Raw genomic sequence first — 24,697 nt, forward strand, 5'->3', positions numbered from 1 at the left:
CCTCTGGAGATTGTTAGGTAAAGGTCTTTTAAACCACATCTTCCCTTTCATACGCTAATGCCATTGGTTTCTAAAGGTAAATGTAAAAGCATTATTTTAACGCCTGTTATATTTCTGGGCCCATAGTTTAGGTGATGATCCAAAATTTTTTTTTCTGTCTAAATTGTTGATTGAAATCAATTGACTTGCAAAGAGCTTCAGTATTTACTCACTCATTACTTGGTAAAAGCAAGTCATTTCGTGATATGTTAAAAAAAACTTAATACAAATTCAGTAATAGTATTAAGAATTTTTCACTTCTGTAACTTGTTATTTTTTAGTAGTGAGATTGGAACCATACCAGTGACTTAATCGGTGCTATTGTTTGTGCCAGGCCATGCTGACAGGGTGTGCCCTTATCATTAAGGAAACTCCACCAATAAGCTTGACAAAGATTATTTTAAAAATTAGTTATACCCCATGTAAATGAGAGGACAGCCAGACTCTGCTTGTGGGAATACTGTTACCGACCTGCGTTCTTGGCCTCCTTAATCAATAGAAATCAATAAAGAGGCCAGATGAGAAATTCAGGCAAGGCTTTTGGCTTTCTTGGGTCCCCTGCTGCAGGGGGACGGAGTAGGGGGCGGTGTTGAATGGACACAAAAACAAGTATCAGAAACAAGTAGCGGGTTCCCTGACATGAGGGAGGGGAGGGGTGGGTGCTTTGGTGCTATGGGCAGGGGGCATGCATAGCATCTACTTTTGCTCTCTGTTCTTCAGAAGTGGCAGTTGGTTTTTTAGTCTTTTTGTATATTGTTGCCCATAATTTGCCTTAACTCTGCCCGCACGCAGTTATTTTTAGTCCCTTAGCTTCTTTGTATTTTGTTGCTCTAGGAGCTGTCTGTTCACTGCAGGAAAGGGTCCCTGTCCCAGGTCGCAGCCTGGCTCAGTGGAAACCAGTACATGCTGTCTGAAGGGCACCTTCGTAGAAAATGCCGACACGGCTTATGGATGAGAGGTTACCCACACAGAGCTGTGTTATTAAATTACATGTTCTAAGGCAATTGTAGATTATTTTATGATCTGCAGTATGATTGTAGACTCACACGCCGCTGTATTAATACAGAGGTCCCGTTGTACCATGCCCACCTCCCCAGGCGTAGCCGCTTGCGCTACTAGGTTGTAATTACGGTACTAAGTCAGGAGCCGGAAACGGACACCCACCCAGTGAGACAGAACCTTTCCATCCCAGGTACTCCTCTGGCTGTTCTTTACCAGCCACGTCCATCCCCTTCTGCGTCTGCCTCCTCCTCAGTTCCGAGAAACCAACCATGTCTCTAATTTTATTATTTCAAGAATGTTTAAGTAGTTTTCAGCTGCAGCCACTTTCTCCTCTCCTGGAACACGGTGACTTCGAGCTTTTATTATAGTTCCTCGGGCTCTGAGGCGCTGGTCTTTTTTTTTAATCTATTTTCTATTATTTGGGTCAGGCAATTTGATTTCTGTCCTTCTGTCTCCTACGTCACTGATTCTTTCCTCTGTCCTCCTTCTTGGTCTCATCCACTCAGCTTTTATATCAGTAGATACACACACACACACATTTTTTTATGGCTGCACCCATAGCCTGTGGAAGTTCCTGGGCCAGGGATCAAATCAGAGCCACAGCTATGACCCACACTGCAGCTGCAGCATCGCCAGATCCATTAACCCACTGCACCGGGCCGGAGACCAAACCCACGCCTCCTCAGAGACAAGCCAGTTCCTCAACGTGCTGCAGCTCAGCAGCATTCCCTCAGTGGTTATATGTTTAAGTTCTGAAATTTCCATTGGGTTCCTCTTGGTGTGTTCTGTGTCTTAGCTGGGACTTCATATTTGGTTGTAGAAGCTCTCATTCCCATTGGTTTCAGCTGTGTTTGAGGTTGGGCATGGAGCAGGTTAATCCAGGTTAATTTGAGATCTTCCAGGTATCGGCCTCTGCTGACAACCCTCCTGAATGTGATGAGTTATGCTGGGCTCCAGGTCTTAACTGAGCTTTCTGATCAGCTGGCTGTCCCTGATGCCACTCTAGCAGAGGTAGTGGCAGGGACAGAAGCCCAGACCCCGGCAATGCCATGTGATGCCTGAGGGTGGCGCCCCTCATTCCTGCAGGATGGAGTGGGCATCCCAGCCACCTGATGCCTGAGTGGTGCGGGAACCTCAGCTGTCCTCAGGTCTTCCCTGATGCCACCCTGACAAGCAGGAGGGCCAGCCCGTTACTTCTGTGGGGGGAGGGGGTGGAAGTCCTGGGTGGGGTCCCCCTGGGCTCCCCCCACCCCAGGCAGAGCCTTGTGGTCACCCGTGGGCGTGAGAGTTCCAGCTTGCATGGCCTTTGATGATGTCATCCTGGCAGGGGTGTCAGGCTCAGGAGGGGCTAGGAGAGCAGTTATTGTCTAAAATTCTCCGTCTTTTGAGACTGCCAATTTCCTGCTCTCTGACTAGAGAGAGGCTTTGCCTTCGCCTCTGAGTAGCCAGTTTCTCCAGCATCTAGTCCAGGGCACTCGCCCCCCCGTGCTGTTCCCCGGGCCCAGGCCCACAGCAGCTCAGCCGTCTCCCCTCTCCTCCCAGAGGCTCCTGGCCTGTGTTACAGGATAAGGCCCGGGGCCCTGGGGTGTGCCCGTGAGAAAGGGGAAAGTCCGTCACCCCGTCGGGCTGGGAGTCGGAGGGCTGTTGCATTGGGATCCAATGTATGAATGATTTTCCAGTTTGGTTTCTTGCCGCCCCCCCCTTCTCTCCCCTCACCTAGTTACCCCGGACCCCAATCTGGATCTCCAGGTGCCCTTGAAAAGTGATTGGTTCTCGCAGTTCTGAACTTGAACTTCACCGTGTCCCCTCCCCCTAAAGTCTTCCCACTGAGGCATCGTTGGTTACCGTGGGTGGTGGGTGCTGTGGTGTCGCCTGTTGGCTTGACTCGTTTGTGATAACTGGCAGGCAGGAGGCTGACTGGGTGCCCAGTGTTGATGGTTTTCATGCTCTTGACCTGGCAGTCAAATCTCCCCTAAGGACCGAATCAGAGATGCCAACAGAGATTTACATACAAGGATAGTCATTACAGGGTTGTTTATATAATAGCAAAAAAAAAAAAAAATGCAGAGAGCCTAAATGAGAATATCCAGGTATGTGAGAATACAATGGTGTTATTTTTTAAAAAATCACACTTCTAAGACATGGGAGATGTTCATGATAAATGAAAAAGCAGGAGATGAAACTGTTTATGTAGTATTATCCCAGACCTTCATAAGTCTGTCTCAGCCCCTTGAAGAAAATCCACTAAAATACCAACAGCATTCACTCCAAGTTTTAATTTTCTTCTGTATATTTTTCTGTACTTTGTAACGTTCTACCATGAATTGCTGTTATGAGCAAGAAAAGACAGTCTCTTAAAATATTTAAAAATGTTCTTGAAAATGTTTTTATGCCGTTATTAAATGAGTTCTGGAAAAATCATACCTGAGACATTCGGGGATATGCCCAATATACATAGAAACTTTATACAGGTTTTCTGTATACACACACAGTATAAATAAATGGGGATCTTTAAATCTTTTTGCTAGGAATTGTGTGCTTTGATAGCAGAATGCTACCTGCATATCATACAGGTTAAAATGAAAGACGAAATGATTGGGAGTTCCCGCTGTGGCACAGTGGGTTAGGAACCCTGACTACAGGGTTATTCCTTGGCCTGGCACAGTGGGTGAAGGATCCCGTGTTGCCACAGCTGCAGCTCGGATTCAGTCCCTGGCCTGGGAATTTCCGTGTGCTGTGGGTGCAGCCATAAAAAAATAAACAAACACAAAATTTTAAAAAGGTGAAATGATTGAAAGCTAATGTCCAGGTACTGACTTTTGTAGCTGGGCGCTTTGGATGGTATTCTGGGGAGAAAATCCTTACTGCCACCAAGGAGAAGGCAACAGTTAGCTGTCCTCAAATCATTAACGCTGTGGTATGGATTCAACACGTTTTTTGGTTTTGTTCTGGGGTTTTTTGTTTGTTTGTTTTGGCCCCTTCCACGGCTCGTGATGTTCCTGGACCTGGGGTGGAATCCACATCACAAAGCAACCCGAGCTGCTGCAGTGGCAACACCAGATCCTTAACCCGCTGCTATGCAGGGAAACTCCCAGATTCAGCATGTTTTAAGAGGTTGTGTTTAATTTCTCTCTGGAAAGTTCTTTTTTCTTTATACCACCCATCATGATCATGAATTGTCTCAGGCTGCTGTGAAGAGACAAGCTCACATTTCCCACTTGTGCCGTGAGGCTCTTTGAAAGAACTGTAGGTAGGTATTTCTCTGGCACCAGTTACGAGAACTCACGGACCTGATTATTTATCTTTTGTTTAGTTTGACCAAGCAGCCGATGCGGAGTTATCCTGGATTACTGAAACAGAGGAGAAATTGGCGTCTCTGGGTGACATCAGGCTTGAGCAAGACCAGACCTCTGCTCAGCTGCAGGTTCAAAAGGTGAAGACACACACATTTCCAGTTGCACCAACCGTGTTTTCTCCACAGCTGGAAAAGCGCGTGCATGATAATGTTTGCGAGAACCCCAGCTAGGTCGTTTCTCCTGCTTTGCCTATTTTCCCTTTGGTCATATGCTCTCTTTTTTAAAGAATCTTTATTGTTTTGGTAAATGCAGACATTCACCATGGAGATCTTGCGGCACAAGGACCTTATTGATGAGCTGGTTACTTCGGGACATCAGCTCATGAGCACGTGCAGCGAAGAGGAAAAGCAGGCCATGAAGGTAGGTAGGGTCTTTGCGTACGTGGCTGTTGTGAGGCTCGAACCAACAGCATGGGTGGGGCTTTCACTCCCAGAAAAGCGCTTTTCTACAGCTGCCGTTTGAACAGTTTCAACTAGAGTTTTAAAGAAGGCATTTTTCACATCGATAGAATAGCTGCGGGGGGAAAAAATATTCCTTAAGGGACCCATCCTGGGCTAATCTTTTCTAATGGACAGAAGAGCTATTAAGGTTTGAGCCCTTGAGTCACCAGGACCCATTAAGCATTCAATTAATGTCCTCTGTTATCGCCATTCTTATCAGCGTAAATTGTTATTCTGTGTGTCAGCTCTTGTTTATGGGCTTCGGGAACACTGGGGCCTCTTGAGCTGAAATAAAACCCAAAATATGTGGTTCTCTCTAACAGAAATCTGTTTGGTGTAAAGTTACAGTAATCCGTACAGGAAAAAAAAAAATGAGTGGAATCATTGAGGAGACATTCAGTTTATGTAGTTTTAACGATCCTTTAAATTGATGGAAAACCGGCCCCAATAAAAATGTTTAGTTCATATTTAGACATCTGAGCAGCCCAAAGAAATTAATGCGTATTAATGCTTCTGGTAGGAAAACAGCCCAGGAGCATAAATGTACATACACATCTCTGTGCCCAAGGTCACATTTAAAAGAGAGTGCACTGCTTTTAAGCTATACCATAGGCAAAATAACAGAATGCCCACTGTGTATTGAGACTTTCTCATTTATTTAGATAATCTACAGTGGCCCTTGTTTAGAATTCGGTCTTACCTTCATTATTTTTGCAGAGATTCTGATATGAAAAATACAGATGATCATGAAATAATCTCTGTTATTCTCTGGTTTACTGGATTATTGTGCTTCATCTTTTGCTCTTAGATTATGAAGTGAATTTACACCATGATCGAGGTCATTGTGAGCACCCCATAAAAATCAGTGGATAACGCAATATTCTACTTTTTTTGCGGCGGCGGGGGGAGTGTTAGGCGTATGGAAGTTCCCAGGCCAGGGGTCAAATTGGAGCTATGGGTGCCACGCAACGCCAGATCTGAGCTGCATTTGTGACCACCACCACAGCTCAAGACAGAACGGGATCCTTAACTCCCTGAGCAAAGCCAGGGATCAAACCCATGTCCTCATGGATACTTGTTGGATTCGTTACCACTGAGCCGCAATAGGAACTCCCGCAATGTTCTATTTTGCGTCTAATCTGTGCAGTTGATTTTTCTGACTAGCAGTTCCTCTTAGAATTTCTTTTGTGAGAGAAAGTCCTTATATTTCAACAGAAAGGATAGAAATGTTGCTAGATCTGTGTGAAAGCATTTTCTCACAGAGAAGCTCCTGGAAGAATGGCTGGAGAATTTTCCCTATTATATTTGGAGAGCTCAGTGTCTCATTTATAAAAATGGGCTGTTTATTTATTTATTTGGGGAGTTTCGTCACCTAATTTTTTGAGATGTTCTCTCTGTCAGTATATCCCATGATTTTTGATGACTACCTAGAAATCCATTGCATGAATACATCATCATTTATTAGCCTGCTCTCCAGTTGTTGTACTTTTGTTTTCTATGTTTTTGTTATTTTCTACACGTGTATAGGACATTTTTTTAAATTGTAGTAAGGATGCAACATTAGCATACCATGGAATATCATTCAGCCTTTAAAAAGCGGGTGTTCCTGCCATATGCAGCATTGGAGGGCCCTTCTTTAATTTAAAAGGAATTTTTATCCATAGCAGCAGTTAACATCTAAGTAGCCTCTGTTGCTTTCTTCATTTGTGGATGACGGCTTGCCCTGAGCCTGTGCATAGTGCTAGACAAAGCTTTCTCAACCATACGTGCTACCTGGCCGCCTGACCGGTTAAACCCATCTTATCGTCTGATTTTCTAGAAAAAGCTGGACAAGGTATTGAAGAACTATGATGCCATCTGTCAGATGAACTCAGAGAGGTACCTGCAGTTAGAGCGGGCACAGTCCCTGGTGAACCAGTTCTGGGAAACCTATGAGGAACTGTGGCCTTGGCTGATGGACACACAGCAAACCATCTCCCAGCTTCCTGCCCCCGCCCTCGAGTATGAAACCCTGAGGCAGCAACAGGAGGAGCACCGGGTAAGCTCGGGGCCAGAGAGGATTGGGAGACCCTGTGAAAAAGAAGCACGATCTGTGCGGTGTTTGTGGTGGTTGTGATGCAGGCGCCGTCCGGGAACGGGCCCCTTCTGCAACACCGAGCTCCAGTGTGCACAGTGGGTTTGCCTTGGAGTTGGGGCCCTTTAACCCAGTGTGCCCTGGGAGGATGCACATGGGCAGGCACCCCGTGTGTGTCATCACTGACACGGCTTTTGCCTAGTTGTATGCAGGATAAATGAGCACAGACATAAAATCCTAACTTTGAAATGACAGTGAGATAAGCTTTTGAAGTACTTCCAGGGGAGCATGTTGAATGGCTTTCAATTCACACAAATTTGGCTAAGCTGTATACTTTCTGTATATAGTGGTTAGAGCCATTTAGAACATACTCCAGGGATAGAAATATATGGAAGCAGCATTACAGACAAGGCCATTGAGTGCGGAGAAAAATGTTTGAGATAACCAATATGTCAAAATGGCATTATCGTGAAATCTAACTCTATGAAAAGGAAAAAGGGCTGAAGTTTCAAGACAGCAGAGAGACCTGTCCCCCTCCTCTGTGTGTGTGTGTGTGTGTGTGTGTGTGTGTGTGTGTGTGTGTGTGTGTGCCTTATGTACATGGAAATCTTTTGAAGTTCTCTGTTCCTATAAATTGGCATGAGTAAACTAGAGAGTGTGTTTACATCTACAAATATATCATGTTTTAAACATATACAACGGCATCACGAAGCCCTCATTTCTGCTGTCACCTAAAAGTTAATGTAGCTTAAGATTTTGCAAGGGTTTGAGCAAGAGGATTCAAGGCTGTCAGAAAAAAGTCTGGGATTCTTGTTATTTATGGTCTAACGAACTTCCTTGCTCCCCCAGATCTATATGTGATATACCCTGAGACTCATCAGTGTGCGTGTGTGTGTGTGTGTGTGTGTGTACAGTCTAACTCAGGATACATTACATCATTGCTTGAAGTATGTAACATCCTTATAAATCTTACTTGTTTACTTTATTATTATATTGGTGTTGAAGAATATCTCTAAGTGTTTGTTGAGAAGAGCTTTAGAGGACACTTAATGCAGAATGGAAAGTTTATGGTGTTCTATCTAAATCATTCAGTGGAAGAAAGACTTATCAACTATGTAGACTTTAATTTTAGTAGAAAGGTTATTTTTGGCAGAACTCCTGATGCCTACCCACTGAATGATTTTTTTCTTCTTAATGTCCACACCCACATCATACGGAAGTTCCCCAGCCAGGGATTGAAACTGAGCTGCAGCTGCAACCTATGCCACAGCTGTAGCAACACCAGACCCTTTAACCCACTGCACCAGGCTGGGGATTGAACACAGCAACCTGAGCCACTGCAGTTGGGTTCTTAGCCCATTGCATCACAGCAGGAACTCCAATTTTTAATATAAGATGTTGCATGGATTTCTTCTCCTCTGAGGTGAGATTCAATTAGCCATTTTCTAGCATAACATCACACAGTGTGCAAAGGATCCTTGTTCTAGCCAGGAATGAAAAATGTTCCCCAGAGCCTTTTGACAAAACGGTAGCTGTCCCGAGGTCACACTGAGCATCTCCAGCATGAGTGGACTCAAACCAGTTGCCAGGAACCTTGTTTGGTTACGTATGAGGCAAAAGACGTTTCCTGCCAGGCCCTTTGCCCGCACACACATGTACCCCAGCGGGCATCCTGGGCTGTTTCCTTGTCTATTGTGGAACAGCCTTCAGGAAGCTCATCCAGCCACGTCCCAGCAAAGGTATCTGGATGTGGTTCACTCCAACTCCACGTCTCCAGGACTCTCTGCAGAGACACCCCTCACTTTCTGAGTCTCCTGATGATGACAGTGTGAGCTCGTTTCACCAACACGCCTGGTAGAATATTGACACCAGCACTTGTGTGACACGCGCATCTTCCACGCGATTGCATGTTCGCAGATGTACATGCAGATACCTTGCAATAACGTAAAACACAAGTAGGAGAGCGCAGCCTGGACCACCCAGGGGCCGGGCACAGCACGGTCAATTAGACCATCCTCCTTTTTTGGTAAAGTTGACTTTGTGTATATTTAGCTCTTTTCAAAAGTGTTTTGAGACCCCCTTCAGAAACACTTCAAAAATAGTTGGGGATTGTTAATGATGTAGTGAAGCAATTTTCTCAACCCCTTTGGAAATGACGTGACTGATCTTCGTGGGCACTCTGGACAAAAACCCAGGGCTGTGGCCATCCTCCTTCTTCTTGATGAATGCTGGAAGTTAAATATTTACAGGGAAAGATAGCTTTTCTCTAGGCTGTCTTGCCCAAATATCATTTCTCTCAGAGAAGCTTTTATCAGGGGCTGGATAGGACACGCCTTCTGGTGAGGATTAGGGAAGCTCATGAGTCATGGGGTAAAACAAAGGGGACCTCCTGCTGCAGGAGGACCCTGCAGGCAGTGGGGGTGGGGGTTCCGTGGAGGGTAGAGCTGCCAGAGTGATCCCCATCCCCGGAACTCTCAATATCTCGTAACTCTCAATATCTCTGTATTTTCTGACTAGATGATGTGATGCAAAATATTCACATGTCACATATTTTCCCTTAAATACATCTTACAGGTAACGTTCCATCTCCAGCTGTGTAAGTGATAGGTCCATCACCCTTGCAGCCATTAACATTTAAAAAGAAATGTTCCCGTCATGGCTCAGCAGGTTAAGGACCCACCATAGTGCCTGTGAGGATTCGAGTTCGACCCCTGGCCTCGCTCAGTGGGTTAAGGATGTGGTGTTGTGGTGTCTGTAGCGTGGGTCACAGATGCAGCTTGGATCCCGCATTGCTGTGGCGGTGGTGTAGGCTGGCAGCTGCCACTCCGATTTAACCCCTAGCCTGAGAACTTTCATATGCTACTAGGTGGGGCCCTAAAAAGAAAAGAAAAAAAAATTTTGTAATAAATTCAGAAAATAAGGAGTTCCTGTCGTGGCGCAGTGATTAACGAATCTGACTAGGAACCATGAGGTTGTGGGTTCGATCCCTGGCCTCGCTCAGTGGGTTAAGGATCCAGCGTTGCCATGAGCTGTGGTGTAGGTTGCAGATGTGGCTCGGATCCCGTGTTGCTGTGGCTCTGGCATAGGCCGGTGGCTACAGCTCCAACTGGACCCCTAGCCTGGGAACCTCCATATGCCGTGGGAGCGGCCCTAGAAAAGGCAAAAAGACAAAAAAAAATAAAATAAAAAATAAATTCAGAAAATAAATAAATCTGTACTAATAGATTTGTTCATGTGTATGGATCATATGTATCCTATGTGTACACGGAATAGCTCTTGTAACATCATGTATGTGTCCATGCTGTAAATTGGTTTACATACGCCACCATGGCCGTGGCTGTGGGCTTACGTTCCCCTGACTTAGCTTGATCTGGAGCGCTTTTCTTGAGCGTTGTGTCTACCTTCAGCTGAGCTTCTTTCCTCCTCCCTCCTTCCTCGCCCTCCCTCCCTTTTTTTAAAGTAATTTTAATGCAAAGCATGAATGCTCCGAAAGGGACGCCGAGAGTTATGGCTTGGTCTCTAGGTTGGGACAGAGCGAGTGCGTAATCCTTGGACATGATGTGACCCTTGGCTCACACCCTTGTCAGGATGTGCTGCTCTTGGTGGGAAATAATGATGAAACTGGAATTCATTATTCTGCTCCACTCGCATTGTTGCGTGTACCCCGAAAGGCACTTTGAACGACCGGGCTGTTGTTTCATCTCTGTGTCAGGGGGCGTCTCTTGCTGGCAGAGAGGTGTGCGTCTAGGGCCTGGGGGTGGGGGGGGTGTTTGGCGTTTCTTGCCAGGTGGATGCAGGCGGTTGTCAACAGCCGTACTGAGACGTGTGTCCCCCAGATGCTGAGATGCTCTTTGCTCTGTTGCAGCAACTGCGAGAGTTGATAGCGGAACACAAGCCTCACATAGATAAGATGAACAAAACTGGGCCACAGTTGCTGGAACTGAGCCCGAGGGAAGGCTTTTCCATCCAAGAGAAATACGTGGCTGCCGACACCCTCTACAGTCAAATTAAAGAAGACGTCAAAAGACGGGCCATGGCGCTGGATGAGGCCATTTCTCAGTCTACGCAGGTAAGGCTTTAGGCAGAGGTGCACTGGGTCCCCCACGGCAGAGATGGGGCGGCATGGCCCCGGTCTCCTGACTCAATTCCAGCAAAATCGTTTCACTCCATTAGCTCTGAGTATCGATGTCTCGGTCTCAGAGGTGATATTTGCCTGCACCCGGCCCTTATCCTTCTCTATCGGCTTGCATACCATAAAACATAGTTTTCAATGACTTAAGAAACATACGATTGCCATCATTGTCCAGCTAGCCAAATAAGTGTCCATCCAGAGTAGAATGCAGTATTTGCAGTTGGAAGAGCTAAATGAAAGTGCTATTATCATTTTTGATAAAACACTCCCAAGATGACAGTAAGGAGAAAGACTATGAATGGTAGGCTGAGTAAGAAGGAAAAAATGTGCCGTTGGAAATTGCTTTTTTTTCCTTTTTTGAAAGTATCTTTTTGAAGAAGTCGATTTGCAGTTACCAATAGGTTTTCTGTTTTGCAGGTTCGGTTTTTATCATTAGTGTCCATTTTCTGTAATTCCGAGCGACGATTCCTTTACAGTTGAGGGAATGTATAAATGATGAAATTTATAGATTCTATAAATGCTATAATCTATAGTGTAGAATCTATAAATGGTATAAATGAACAGGTTTTTATAACTTTGTTTCATCGTCTAAGGTACATGTGCCAACAGAAGTGAAAAATTCTTCCGTGAGTCTGACTGTGGATTTGACCATTTCCATTACAACAACATCAGGGAGGTTTATCGTGTTGAGTTTTTTAACTTTTTCTTTTTAGTTCAGGAAACTCATACCTTAAAAATCGCTTTAGTCTATTCACGACTGCCCATGAATCTCACATTGAATAATATAACTTGCTTAGGACGCCACAATAATCCATATAAGTCAATAAAACCATCAGTTCTGACAGAAGAACACCCAGATAACTGAACCTAGTTTTTTAAATGAATTTGAATTATGATCACAGGATGAAGCAGTTGGTAAAATGCTGCTGTCAGGTGGTCCAACTGTCTATTTACCTGTGTCTCTTAATGAACTCACCCAGTTATGGGCAAGACGCAGTCCTGTCTCCATAAATAGTGGGGGCCAGGGGGGCATGTGAGCTGTGATTTTAGGACTGTCTTTCCACACCCACTGGATGGAACTGTTTGGATGCTAACAGAAAGGCCAAGGTTAATTCTCGCTGGTGACACCACATAGATGTGTGGTCATTTCAATGCCACCCTTGGTGTCACCAGTCTCTCCCCACAAGTGGCCCCTCTCTCTCTCTCTCTCACCTCCGCCCCCCAACCCCCACCCCGACCCCACCCTAGTTCCACGACAAGATCGACCAGATCCTGGAGAGCCTGGAGCGCATCGTGGAGCGTCTGCGGCAGCCGCCGTCCATCTCCGCGGAGGTGGAGAAGGTCAAGGAGCAGATCAGCGAGAACAAGAACGTGGCGGTGGACATGGAGAAGCTGCAGCCTCTGTATGAAACCCTCCGGAAGCGGGGGGAGGAGATGATCGCCCGGTCCCAGGGCACTGACAAGGACATCTCTGCCAAAGGTAACCCAGAGGACGGGGGCGCCCTTGAACTTGACTCTTGAAACCTTAAGTGTTCGCCACTGACGGTCCAGTAGTACAGCAGCGCCCGATTGTAGGAAAGGTAGCAGATGGGCCGTGTTTGGGGCTAAAGGGCTAAAGTGCAGAATCCCTTGTTAATATCTCCTGTGTTCGCAGAGTCAGGCAGTTAAACACAACCTGCACCATGACACACAAATCTGTGTTCTCCGGGCCCTTTAAAGCAGTTGGTGAAAGCATAGTGCTGATAAGTCCAAACCTGGGCGTGTTTTCTCCTCATTGGACCACCCTACGCCACGTAGTGGGTTCCCCAGCTCGTGGCCTCAGGAGTGGCAGCCAGGACTGTAGCCAGCCACGGTAAAGGTCTGAGCTGGGGTCGACAGGACAAGGCTATGTGGAGGTCAGTGGAAATTCATTGTAAGGGACGCCAGAAACAAACCCAAAACATGTAACCTGTGTCGTCCTATTCCTGGGACTGCACCGGCATCTCCATCCTTGGTGGTGGTGCTATTTTCGCTTTTTAGTGTTTGGCTTTCTTGGAAGAGAGGCCAGCCTTGGTGAAGTCAGGTCTGCTCTGAGCTCAGGGGCCCCTGGGCATCATCTTTCATCCAGAAGCCTTGGTTCCAGAGGAACAAAGTCTTGCCTTTGGTTGGAAAGGCTGCAGTGATCCCCAGGCAACCAGAACGTGGTCCAGGTTTAGATGCCTGGCACATTGAACCACTCTCTGTGTATGAACTAGAACCTCCTGCTTCAGGACTTAAAGGGCACCTTTTTGATGTTATTTGGCTCCACAGCTGTTCAGGATAAGCTTGACCGAATGGTTTTTATTTGGGAGAACATACACACGCTGGTGGAGGAAAGGGAAGCCAAGCTACTGGACGTGATGGAATTAGCAGAGAAGTTCTGGTGCGACCACATGTCGCTGGTGGTGACCACCAAGGATACTCAGGACTTCATCCGGGATCTGGAGGACCCTGGGATTGACCCCTCCGTGGTGAAACAACAGCAGGAAGCAGCAGAGGTGAGCAGAAGATGTCAAGTGAAAAAACAAGTTGTGCTATCACGGATCCTGGATTCCTTCTGTAAATGTTTGGAATTACTCTACTGCAATTTATAGTTGGTGGGAGTTCCCTGGTGGCGCAGCAGGTTAAGGATCCGGCATTGTCACAGCAGTGGCTGGGGTTACTGCTGTGGCGCAGGTTCGATCCCTGGCCCGGGGAACGTCCACGTCCAAAGAGAAGAAACAGTGTATCGTTGGTTCTGAAGGTGGAATGCAAGTGTGTATTTAGAAAGTTTCTCTCCATCGACACTGCTTCTGCCTTATTTCGGGGCCCTGTTAATCTCTTTTTCACTTCGGAAGTACCCCTGCCTGCAAGGGTCTGTCTCCCCACCCACCCCTAAGCTCGATGCCTGCCGTCCCCCCAGATCTTCCTGGGCTGCTGATTAAAAGCCCGCAGAGGTGTCCACTGCCTGCTGCCTGGAGTCCAGACGACCCAGGACAGGGTTCCGGCCTCTTATGTCCCAGCCCAGCTCACACCCATGTTTCCAAAGCCCTTTTTTTCCTGCTGCTCCTTTACCAAGCTCCTTCTCTTAATTACGAAAGGGGCTTTCTCCAGAACATCCGTGCTCTTTTTAGCATCCGAAGCCCCGCACATGTTACCCCCTTGCCCTAGAATGTCTTTCCTGCCCCCCTTCTGGCACATCCCACTCAAATGTCAGGTTCAGTGGGATGGTCACTCTGCAAGCAAAGCCTCTATACCCAGCCAAGTCCATCTCTCCCCTAACAGTCTTGTCACACACAGGGCGGTGCCCAGGGTGACTTGGTGCTGATTATGCCTCTGTCTTCGCTGATGGACTCAGGGCCCCCGAGTGGAAGTGGTAGTTGATTTTTCCTGTATCTCCGATGCCTGGTTTAGGGCTTTGTTCATCCTTGGTAAATAAGTGCATCATGAAAGAATACATGTACTTAACTAAGAAAAAAAAAAGCACAGGTAGAAAACTGCTCTTCTATCACAGTCATTTTGGTGGTTTCCACGACCTAGGGTAAGGATGAAAATTCAGGGCCAGACTATCCTAAATCTCCTACATTAAACACATTAATTTGTGCGAGGTTTTTTCTTTTCTTTTTACGGCCACACCTGTGGCCTGTGAAAGCTCCTGGGCCAGGGGTCAAATCGGAGCTGCAGCTGAGGGCTACGCCACAGCCACAGCAACGCCAGATTCCAGCCACATCTGTGACCTATACTGCAGCTTACGGCAACGCCGGATCCTTAACCTACTAAGCAAGGCCAGGGATCGAACCCACCTCCTCACAGAAACAATGTTGAGTCTTTAACTGGCTGAGCTACAATGGGAACTACATTTCTGCGAAGTTTTTGGACTCATATATTCCTGTGTCTGTTTGAAATGTGTATGGCCAGATGAGTTGGTTTGAAAAACCAAAGCCAAAATTCTTTCTCTGCTTTTCAGTATTGTTGATACTTTTTAAAAACTTATTCCAAACCCAAGAATATTTCTTTAATATTCCCTTCATAATAAACATTTGACATTTGTTCCTCGAAGGACCCTGTCTTTTCTTTACAGTGGTTCTTTGGTGCTCTTGTCAGAAAAACTTGGGGCAGAAACTTCCGGAGAGGAAGAAGGAAGTAAAAGTTGATTATAGCCCCATCTCTTAGAATCCCACCTACCGTTCACTCCGCGTGCATCTTCTTGGTTTCACTGTGGTTTAGCTTGAAACCAAAACTGCTGTTTCTTCCTCCAGGCCGTACGGGAGGAGATAGACGGGCTGCAGGAAGAGCTGGATATGGTTATTAACCTGGGTTCCGAGCTCATGGCCGCGTGCGGGGACCCCGACAAGCCCATCGTCAAGAAGAGCATAGACGAGGTACCGCTCCCGTGTTTTCCGCTCATACCCAAGTGATTTTCTTCAAGGAGTTTGTGTGCGAAAGCACACTCAAGGGAAGCAGGCGAACACTTAGCCTATGACACTGAAAGCGCTCTAATATTTACGTTGCAGTTAAACTCAGCGTGGGATTCTCTAAACAAAGCTTGGAAAGACCGGGTGGACAGGCTAGAGGAGGCGATGCAGGCCGCCGTTCAGTACCAGGATGGACTGCAGGTAAGGGGGTGCGGCGTCTGCTGCAAGGACAGATCATGGATCAGTGATATTAAGTGACATCCACGCATTCATGCATGGGTGTCGCCCTGGGCGGCAGGTGTGACGCAGATAACTCACCTGCTTCAGTTCGTGTTTTGCCTTTTTAAAGATGTTTCTGATGCTAAATCCGACGCACAGATTTAGAGCCGCACCTCAGCACCGTCTTAGACGCACACCGAGTGACATGTACTTGGAAAAGACATACTTTCTTGTTTTTTAAGTGCAACTCAGTGTCCCCACAATTTATGTATTTTTCATAAATGGCTCAACAGCAGCCAGTGCAACGGAGCCGAGGCCTGAGTCCGAGTTGAGTGGAGTCAGATGAAAGGAGTAAACATGCTCTAAAAATACCACCAAGTTGAGCTCAAGTCAGAAGTAAAGAAATTTGATGTGAAGCCAGGGTTCTCCGTGAACTGAAATAGATTTCTGTTTTATGAGGTCATAAGCTGCCGTGTAAAAGTGTTTTTGCCTTTCCCACGTGTATAATTCCTTTTAACAGTTGTTTTTCACGTCCCTTAAGGGTTCTCCCCCTGTTCATTAACCCGTTTTTACATTTGTTTTTTTTTTTAATGTTAAAAATTCTTAATTCGGGGACATTTCTCTCCCCACCTTCCTTAACTTGATTCCGTTTCCTCACAGGCTGGCAGGGGTTTAATCCTTCATCCAAACATATGGAAAAGGCCTCTCTAAGTATTTCCATCACACCAAGAGAATATTATTTTTAAAGCTCAGATGAGAACATCTTTTCCGCTATATTAAGCCACTTCATTTCTATATTTGTAAAAATAAATGTCACACGCCCGGCTTTCTGCCAGCTGAAAAGTGTTTTGAATTTTGGAAATACATTTTTAAAAATTCACCAGTGACACCTTACTGTAACCCTTCCCCCCCTTTTTCGAACCAAAGTGATCATTTATTGATTGGGCAGCAGTGGCCACTGCCAGTCAGGCTCCATCTCCATCTGTGAGGCCAGATCATATGTTTTCCTTTATGTTCAGCAAGTCCCGGAGGCCAGAGGGACTGGGCCCTCCGGAGGTCAAGGTCACTGCTGGACCACCGAGGCTCGTCTCATCACTGCTGCTGGAAGAACAATTGCCCATCACAGGCCTTGGCTGGTCCTGGACCATTAGCATCACCTATTGGGATTAAGGGCAGGGGGTGGTTAAAGAACTGCAGCGAGATAGCCAAGGCTGCAGACATGCAGAGTTCCAAGGTTTGTATTTCCCAAGTTGCCACTTAAGTTCTTAGCGTCGATTAATGGTAACTTTAAAATACCAGGTATTTTCCAAGGTGTTTTCCTCCCTACGCTATGGTCTGGTACTTCATTAAAGGGCAGAATGATTTTGTGTATTCAGTCCCTGGGGACTGAACCTTTTTAGAATTTTTTTTTTAATTTTTAATTTTTTTTTTTAATTTTTTTGTCTTTTTAGGGCCGCACCCACAGCATATGGAAGTTCCCAAGCTAGGGGTGGAAATGGAGCTGCAGCTATTGGCCTACGCCACAGCCACAGCAATGCCAGATGCTTGACCCACTGAGCAAGGCCAGGCATGGAACTCGCATCCTCCTGGATCCTTGTCCAGTTCGTTACCACTGAGCCATAACAGGAGCTCCTAGAATGTTTATATCTCTTAAAATGAAGAGGAAAAGTAAGAGATTTTGAAGTTTTGCAGATCAGAATAACAGTCTTAATAGTAATCATTACACATGCAGAATTTTAATGCTCATCTAAGTAACATGTAAGGGTTTGCTTGGAGGCAAAGAGGTTCCTCAAGTGCCAAACAATAAACTTCTTGATTATTTGAATAAACATGTGGGTTTGAATCTTTTCTTTCAGTGTATGTACATAATCTGCATTTTAGAAAGACAGTATAGAGAATTTCACTTCATGAGGTGAATTTTGAAAACTTTTTTCCAAATAGACTTTTCTTGAGAGTTCTCAATAGTCTAAGATTCTATTCAAGATAAGAGTTTCTTTTGCAAATTTGGATTCAGCCTTGGAGGTTTTATCTATTTCATATTTGGGGTAACTTGTTTCAGTAGATTGCTGACTTTGCTTTATAAAGGAGGCTCATTGCATAGTCATTTTATAGATTGATGATTGACTTGTCTGTCACCCTTGAGGTGTTGTCGTCATTTCAAAGGTGCTATGAGAGTAACACTGAACGAATTTGTTCTTCAGGCAATATTCGACTGGGTGGATATTGCAGGTGGTAAATTGGCTTCCATGTCTCCGGTTGGGACAGATCTTGAAACTGTCAAGCAGCAGATGGAAGAGCTAAAGGTATGGGGAGAGGCCGAGAAACTGAGCAGAGACTTTGCATTTTTAGGTTCTTGATTCATTGGTGCCTTATGCAAATTTATTTACTTTCACATAATTGAAGTATTCCATTTTGATTATGAAACTGGTTTAATATAGTGCCCCGCCCATAATAAGCCATGAATAATTGCTCATTCAGCAAAGGGTACAAAATACTAGTAGTTTTTCCTACTAAATCAGGACGTGGTCATGAGAGAAAAATCAGAAAACGCAAATAAGCACAAAGTGGGGTATTTTTAAAGCCACCCAAAACCTTATGTTCCCAGGGGCAGCCATTCTTAAGATTTGATTTATAGCCTTTCAGATATCCTCACATTGGGGGTAGGGGAGGTATGAGAGAGAGTGTGTGTGTGTTTACACACATAGACCACACTGTAAGGATTTTTATAACTTCATTATTCAGTAGTCTGTTATTTGCATTGCTACATGTACAGCAACATTTGTTATTTTCTTGCTTGTGTTCAGAATAATTCAATTAGCCTGTAATTCAGTTAGTCCAACAGGCTAAAGAAGGATGGGGGTGGGGAGGGGATTGGATGAGATAATAGTGTTTGCCCAAATGGTTGTTTTGTAAATGTTTGTGTTTTCCTCTGTAATTTTTTTTTTTTTTTTTTTTGGCGTGGGTGTGGTTCTTGATCTCCAGCTGTGAAAATGGCTAAGTCTCACCATTTCCTCTGAACCCCTCTGCTGATGAACATTTATCAAAGTGGGAGTGGCTCTTTCCACCCTAATTTGAAGTCTCCTACAGAGACATCACACTATTTCCAGTGAACTCCACTAGATTTTTACATAAAATTATTATCCGGATTTAAAGTTATAGCATTTTCATCTCTAAGTGTGATGTGGAATATTTTGTTTAGGAAAAACATGTCTTTTTGAGAGCTTTTCTCTTGGGATTACAATTTTTTTTCTTTTTACTCTGGTCATGTACTAAGCATGTGACATCCTTTATGCACAGGGACAGATGTGGAGGAGGGTTTATTTTGGGTTTCGCATGTATCTCCATGGTCTGCAGGTGGTAGACTGGGGGGGGGGGTGCCTGCCCCGAGCTCAGGGGTCTTAGAACACATCCCCCTTCATCCACTTACTCGCCACATGGCCTCACAAAAGTTATCTAACTGCTTTTAACTTCTGTGTCCTTCACTTAATTGAGGATAAAATTATTTTCTCTAAGTTTGTTGAGAACAGTTTGACCGTAGCAAGTGTTCACGATACCTTTGTCATGGCTGTTAATTATTATTTTAATTTGCTTGGAAAAAAAGGACTGCTTAGCCATTCATTAGTTGCTGTTTAATTATCTACTGTTACAGATTAAAATCAATACTTTATGCAAAGACAGTTTCCTTTACGAGTCACCACTGGCTAACCTGGGTTAGTTGGCAAAGCCGAGATTATATAAATATATGTCTTTAAGCACCAGGAGAGGGAGTTATGTTATTCTGAGTCAGCAATGGGCGAGGCAGAGGGTAAATATATATTAATAAACACAGCTTAGCTGCAGGAAGCATATAATAATGTTCGGTGATGCAAGATGTGTGTGTGTTTGAGCAGGAAATATTAATTTGAGTAGAGATTTTTTTCTGGGTTTCATGTATGTCAGTATACATTTTGTTTTCTTCTTTTCTGTAATTTCAAAGCTCACTTATCGAATATGTATAATTAGACATTGGAATAAGTTCAGCCTTGACATTTCTTAAATTTTGATCATAGAGAACAGGAGTGAAGTATCAAAATAAATAAAAACATCTTTCTATCAGAAAATGTTGAATAAAGAGAAGAGATTTCTTTCATCCCTTTTTATCTGGAATTTTTCCATCAGTAAACCCTGTGCTGGATTTTTATTCCTCTTCACCCTGCCCAATCGGAAGTGTGGGTTCGAATTAAAATCTAGCCCATAGAATTTTCGTTTGTTTAAAGTTTCTAATGTATACCAAGTTTTCCTTTGTATTCTTCTTTTTAAAAAAATAAAATAGCAATTTAAGTCAGAGGCCTATCAGCAGCAGATAGAAATGGAGAGACTTCACCACCAGGCTGAGCTGCTGCTGAAGAAAGTAACAGAGGAAAGCGACAAACACACCGTTCTGGATCCACTGATGGAGCTGAAATTGATATGGGACAGTCTGGATGAGAGAATCGTCAACAGACAGGTAAAGACCAATTTTAATACCTGTATTAATGTAAAATAACGATTAAAAAGTAGATTTAGGAGTTCCCCGGTGGCTCATCAGGTTAAGGATCGGGCTTTGTCATTGCAGTGGCTCAGGTCACTGCTGTGGTGTGGGTTCAGTCCCTTACCTGGGAACTTCTGCATGCCATGGGCACAGCCGAAATTATTATTATTATTATTTTTTTTTTTGGTCTTTTTGCCTTTTCTAGGGCCGCTCCCACAGCATATGGAGGTTCCCAGGCTAGGGGTCCAATCAGAGCTGTAGCCACTGGCCTACGCAAGACCCACAGCAACGCAGGATCCAAGCCATGTCTGCAACCTACACCACAGCTCATGGCAACACCGGATCCTTAACCCACTGAGCGAGGCCATGGATCAAACCCGCAACCTCATGGTTCCTAGTCAAATAAATTCGTTAACCACTGAGCCACAACAGGAACTCCCCCCAATTTTTTTTTTACTGAATGCAAACTTTCAAAGCCTCAAATTCCCTTATTTCCTTAGAACTCGTCCCGCTTCTCCCATGCTGTTTTGTAACCACAAAGAGTTTCAGACTTTCACTGTAGAAGGATGAGACCATCAGCATACAGATTTATGCAGCACGAAGTGATTGATTTTTTGCTCTTGTTTTATGAACGTGTGTCATCCATCCTACCAGACTTGTGGACTGATTTTCCTCCTCTCCTGTCTTCCTGCAGCACAAGCTGGAGGGCGCTCTGTTAGCACTGGGGCAGTTCCAGCACGCCCTGGACGAGCTGCTGGTGTGGCTCACACACACGGAGGACTTGCTGGGCGAACAGAAGCCAGTCGGAGGAGACCCCAAGGCCATTGAGATTGAGCTCGCCAAGCATCATGTACGTAGCTATTCCCACAGACTATTTCTGGTCTGCTTTTTCTGTGCTTTTATGATGTTGAACTCAAGTTCATATTTGACATTCACAGGTCAAGGTTAAACTACTTAGACCACCCTTCTTAAAAGTCGATCATCAGAAAGTTTCTCTCATTGGTCAAGGCAGTCATTATCCAAAGTAGCAGAATGAGAAGTTTCTGGCTAGATATCTTGAGGGCTGCACAACCAACAGTGGTTAAATCCCTGATGTTACCTGTCCTTGGATTAAGGTAGCATTGTTTTGAACTTGTTGTGGGTGGTTGACAAGTCACAGTTCCCCTGCAGGCTGGGTGCCTGTTTCTTTTTGGCTTGTCACATATTTCTGTCCATCTTTTAATCTCTTGTCATGTTGGGGTTTGTCTTTCTGTTTCTTTCTTCCGCTTACTTTTCAGTGGCTCTTTGTGTCTTAGTCTTCTCTGAGTTTCTGTTTAAATATGTATCATGTTCAGAAGAATCTTTACATGTCCTGTACTCCATTAAAAGCTTCTAAATGGAAATTTTTTTTTATCTTGAGATACATGCACAACAATTTCATATTGTTGTCGTCTTGGTAACACTTAGTTGATTGATTCTTTGTTTATCTATTTATTTATTTTGGTCTTTTTGCCTTTTCTAGAACCGCTTCCTGTGGCATATGGAGGTTCCCAGGCTAGGGGTCGAATCGGAGCTGGAGCCACCGGCCTATGCCAGAGCCACAGCAACGCAGGATCCGAGCCGTGTCTGCGACCTACACCACAGCTCACGGCAACGCCGGATCCTTAACCCACTGAGCAAGGCCAGGGATCAAACCCGCAACCTCATGGTTCCTAGTCAGATTTGTTAACACTGCGCCACGACGGGAACTCGAAGTTGATTCTTAAAAGAAGGTTCCCCCACTCTTAAGTCAGAAGTCTGGATGAATAAAAGTTATTCTCTGTAGAGTTTCTCCTGACCTTGGGCAGACGTTCATAGAACTTTGAACATTCACATTGTAGTGGTATCTTATTTAAAGTTAGGTCCTCAGTGCTAATCTTAAATGTTTTTCCTTGATCATGTAGAAAATTCTGATTATTTTACATTATTAATTAATGAATGCTCTTTTAAAAGAGAATTCTAAAATAAATGTTTTTTAGGCATTCCCACTGTGGCACAACGGGATAGGACAAGGGTTCCATCCCCAGCCCAGCACAGTGGGTGGAAGGATCCAGCATTGCCTCAGTGATCCCTGGCCCAAGAACTCCATGTTCTGCGGGGCGGCCAAAAATAAATTAATTAATTAAATAAGGTAAAATAAAGTAAAATGTTCTTAGCAGGTTGAGATCATGAGACACAGTTTTTGCCTATTCTTGCTTTAGTTCTCTTTCCTTCATACTTCCCCCTTAATACTTGTTCCCCAGTTTAAATTTTTCATCCTTTTTCACCTCGTTCTGTCTGTAGTCACTGCCCAACCATGTCTGATTAAGCAGCTCGGACTCGTTGTGCATTGTTTATATTTGTCCTCATTCAGTGTCTGTGTCAGACCTTTGCTGAGAGCAGTGGTGACCAGTCAGACTGCAGGAAAACAAAACATGTATTCTCAGAGTGCGCGTTTAGAGCTTACATCTCCATAAGCTTAGCCATTGTCCTAAAAGTCGCATGATTGGTGACAGGGACTCTGTAGGATACGCTGGACATGGGAAGATGAAGCATCCTGGCCTGGTGACTTTGGTGGGGATGCGTCAGGGGCCTTTAGTTAGGGACGTTCTCTCTTCCACTTGTAAAGGTCACAGTTCAAGGACTCAGAGTTGCCGTCACACCTGCTGGAGGGAGGGATGGAAGGACTGTTTCCATCTTGGTCCCGCCGCCTTCTCAGCCTCCTCCGCTGTGGCTTAGGTAGCAGGGCCCTAAGCAGTTAGAAAAACAAACTTTATGGAGTTATCTTTTATGTTTTGACCGTGAGAATTTTTAACTCTTACCTTTTGAAAGTGGCTCCTACTGTGAATATATCAAAGTACACGCTTCCTACAAAGCTTGCCTTACTCATTTGAAAACACTCGCTGGCCAGATGCCTGGCAACGTGAGTGAACATCGGGGGATCGGTGAGCATGGACGGTTCGTGCTCGCGGCTGAAGTCCTCACGGTCTGGGTCTCCCAGACGTGGGATGTCCCACCTAGGACAACGGAGGACACTCTTTGTTTCTCCTGTTGGGTTATTGTCCACTTTGATTTGGCCACACCTGCCGCATGCAGAAGATCCAAGGCCAGGGATCAAACCCGTGTCACAGCAAACCCAAGTCTTTAACTGCTAGGCTGCCAGGGAACTCCCATCATCGACTTTCACTAACAGTTGAACAAGGTTTCTTCTGGTTTCCAAAAGCAGAGCAGAGTCTTCTTGAAAGGAAACTGTTACTAAACTGTATTTGTTAATTGTAATTCTTTTCCATAAAAGAAATTGAATTTTTAGCCTTGTGGTTGCTGTCTCTCTTGCCCTGTGTTAGTGATTTCAGTGTTAATCTATTCTTCTGTTTCCACGGATAATAGGATGATAATAGGATAGGAAGGCGTTATTTGCCGGGAATCTGTCATAGGCATTTCATATGCGTACTTTCTGGTAAGACAACAGCTGAATCGTGGAATGCTAGACTCAGCGATCTCTGATATACAATGAAGTCTTTCCCTTTAATGTTAAGACTTCCTGGGGTTCCTTAGCAGTTAATTCTAGCGCTCCTAAAACCAGATTTAAAACATCCTATGATCATTTGTTTCCCTTTGGAGTGCTTCTTGTCAAATGTGCGATGTATTCATTTTACACTTGAATATAGAGAGATCTTTGAAGTTGTTTACTTAAGATATGAAGATTATGCTCAATTAAAACGAGCTTGGATCAAATACCCTTGGAGCCTCTTAATTATAATCTCTAGTTCTAATGTCATCAACGGCATAGCTCTTCTAACGGGAAGAACTAGTCATGTTCTCATACGATCATTTCAGGAGACATCTGCTGATTGAAGGTATACTCAGGAAAGCTGCAAAATTAAGGAAAAAGAAGTTCATCATTTTAAAAAATTCATTAAAATTTCATGGGTATGATGGTCTTGTTTCAGACTGTTCCATAACCAGGAAATAAAACAGTTGCATTAGAGGCGATGTTAACATGTTACAAACTAGCAAACAGCATCATCTTAATATTTTCAGGTGCTCCAAAATGACGTGTTAGCCCATCAGTCCACAGTGGAAGCTGTTAATAAAGCAGGAAATGATCTCATTGCATCAAGCGCAGGAGAAGAAGCGAGCAGCCTCCAGAACAAGCTAGAGGTTTTAAATCAACGCTGGCAGAACGTCCTGGAGAAAACGGAACAGAGGAAGCAGCAGCTGGATGGAGCCTTGCGCCAGGTGAGCGAGAGACCAAATCCTGAAACTTCCTGCAGCCTTCGAGACCAAGAGGGCGTGGCATTCCTCTATTGGTCTGCAGACCCTGGTATAATTTGTACATCTCAGGGAGAGGAGGAGACGGAAGTGGGGACAGGGACAGAAAGCTGGTGCGAGAGCAGCTCTGCAGTCTTAGCGCGACAGTTTGGCGGCTGGCTGTCCTGATGAGGAAAGGCAGGGAGGTCCACTGCCCCCGCTGCTGTTCAAAGTCCATGGTGGGGCCAAGGCGACCAGGATTGTT

The 24,697-nt window shown here is 44.9% G+C and overlaps 1 protein-coding gene across 17 annotated transcripts in view; it reads left to right on the forward strand.

Moving 5' to 3' along the window:
• DST (dystonin) overlaps nucleotides 1–24,697 on the forward strand; it is a 496,303-nt gene that overhangs the window by 430,496 nt on the left and 41,110 nt on the right. For all 17 annotated transcript variants that reach the window (XM_047794747.1, XM_047794750.1, XM_047794749.1 and 14 more), the window contains 12 exons: nucleotides 4,355–4,474; nucleotides 4,650–4,757; nucleotides 6,657–6,875; nucleotides 10,777–10,980; nucleotides 12,292–12,523; nucleotides 13,333–13,559; nucleotides 15,300–15,422; nucleotides 15,555–15,656; nucleotides 17,876–17,977; nucleotides 19,987–20,160; nucleotides 20,879–21,034; nucleotides 24,223–24,420. In XM_047794747.1, coding sequence (XP_047650703.1) covers nucleotides 4,355–4,474; nucleotides 4,650–4,757; nucleotides 6,657–6,875; nucleotides 10,777–10,980; nucleotides 12,292–12,523; nucleotides 13,333–13,559; nucleotides 15,300–15,422; nucleotides 15,555–15,656; nucleotides 17,876–17,977; nucleotides 19,987–20,160; nucleotides 20,879–21,034; nucleotides 24,223–24,420 — 1,965 coding nt within the window. The remainder of the gene's footprint in view (nucleotides 1–4,354; nucleotides 4,475–4,649; nucleotides 4,758–6,656; nucleotides 6,876–10,776; nucleotides 10,981–12,291; nucleotides 12,524–13,332; nucleotides 13,560–15,299; nucleotides 15,423–15,554; nucleotides 15,657–17,875; nucleotides 17,978–19,986; nucleotides 20,161–20,878; nucleotides 21,035–24,222; nucleotides 24,421–24,697) is intronic.

This window comes from Phacochoerus africanus, chromosome 9 (assembly GCF_016906955.1).
Source record: "Phacochoerus africanus isolate WHEZ1 chromosome 9, ROS_Pafr_v1, whole genome shotgun sequence".
Taxonomy (NCBI): domain Eukaryota; kingdom Metazoa; phylum Chordata; class Mammalia; order Artiodactyla; family Suidae; genus Phacochoerus; species Phacochoerus africanus.